Here is a 1,655-nt window from a genome sequence, read left to right as displayed (position 1 = left end):
TTCAGCCTCCACAAGAGAAGGCTGAGGGGGGATCTAGTGGCCTGTTACAAACTAGTCAGGGGGAATCAGCAGGCATTGGGGGGTCCCTGTTCCCCCGAGCACTACCAGGAGCGACTAGGAATAATGGCCACAAGCTGGCAGAGGGTAGATTTAGGCTAGATATCAGGAGGCGCTACTTCACACTCAGGGCCGCTAGGCTCTGGAACCAACATCCAAGAGAAGTGGTGCTGGCTCCTACCCTGGGGGTCTTTAAGAGGAGGCTAGATGAACACCTTGCTGGTGTCATTTGACCCCAGTACTCTTTCCTGCCATAGCATGGGGTCAGACTCGATGATCTGCTCAGGTCCCTTCCGACCCTACAAACTATGAAACTAGTCTAGTAGTTAGGGTAGTCCATTAGGTAGCAGGAGATGTCTGACCCACTTAGGCTGAAGGATACATAACACAGGTTTCCAACTTCCTAGGTTAATGCCCTAACAAGTCAGCTATTCTGTAACAACAGGGCAGCAGCACCATCCTCATCACTTTCCACATCATGAGCAGCTTGAGCTCCGCTCAGTTCCTTGAATTTTTATAAGCACCTATCCAGGAACAGGGTCAAAGCTCTGATTCCTGAGTAAACACAAGCAACAACCTTGCAGCCATGGTTGTAATTTAAACTCAGAGAGAAAGAGAGGGAAGTCGGACACATATGAGCTTAGCATTTCATTCCAACTAACCCTAAGTGGCATCTCACTCAGCAGCAGGGTTTTTCACTTGCCCTTCCGAGGTACCTTACCCTTACACACTGTATAAAAGAGACTAAGGGCTTAATCCTAGACTTTGGATTCCACTTTCCAGACACCCAAAAACTCACATTTCCAGACATCCAAAAGGCCTAACTTGTGGGCACTTATGTCTTTTATTAGACCTGGTCCTAACAAACCAGCTATTAGAAATGTTCTAATACTTTTCAGTTCCCTACTGCAAAATAAGCAATTTTTCTAAGACAGCTCAATTTTTATAGAAGGAACGCATCTGTCCAGTTTTAAATTATACTCATTTTGGCCTATGCCTTGCATTCATTCCTGTCTATACATACAAGTTAATCAACCAAAAAAAAAAATCTTTCAACAATTGTTTTTTTTTAGCAACTTGCATCTTTCAAAACATTATAGCTTAGAAATATTTAGGAAGAGCAATCATCATAGGCAAAGATGCCCATACAGAGCCAATCAAATATGAAATAAGCAAGACAAAACACCCATGTAGAAAAAGTCTATGGACTCACCAAGCAAATGTGTATTTTTACATAAATCAGAAGTAGCAAAGATCAACGGGATCATAGTTCAGCAACCTGCCAGTGCAAAATAGTTCCCTACTCTAGTGTTTTTTTTAAATCTCACCAAGATAAGTTTATCTACCATGCAGGGATTCAAGCAACGGTGCTTGCAATTGTTATGCTACTATAATGCCAGAAATATTACACTCTAGCATAGTATTTCTTAACCATGGGTACTGTGAGATCATTTTAAGGATTCCTTGCAATAACAACACTATTACATATGCAAACACCTACACAATTCACAAGATAAATCCAGAGATTTCAAACTGGAATCCATAAGTGTCAAAACCATTTGGACTTCTCCTGAGTTATTTGCAACAAAATAATTGTT

General features: G+C 41.7%; 1 protein-coding gene across 1 annotated transcript in view; it reads right to left on the bottom strand.

Annotated features, from left to right (window-relative positions):
- The window catches only part of HDAC2 (histone deacetylase 2), a 43,226-nt gene extending 41,886 nt beyond the window's left edge, over positions 1–1,340 (bottom strand). The window contains exon 1 of the mRNA XM_019520069.1: positions 1,271–1,340. Coding sequence (XP_019375614.1) covers positions 1,271–1,325 — 55 coding nt within the window. The 5' untranslated portion in view covers positions 1,326–1,340. The remainder of the gene's footprint in view (positions 1–1,270) is intronic.
- Between the last annotated feature and the right edge of the window lie 315 nt (positions 1,341–1,655).

This window comes from Gavialis gangeticus, unplaced genomic scaffold (genome assembly GCF_001723915.1).
Source record: "Gavialis gangeticus isolate Ggan-Ray unplaced genomic scaffold, GavGan_comp1, whole genome shotgun sequence".
Classification (NCBI taxonomy): Eukaryota; Metazoa; Chordata; order Crocodylia; family Gavialidae; genus Gavialis; species Gavialis gangeticus.
The sequence above is the reverse complement of the archived record's forward strand: the minus strand, read 5'-3'. Positions and strand labels throughout refer to the sequence as shown.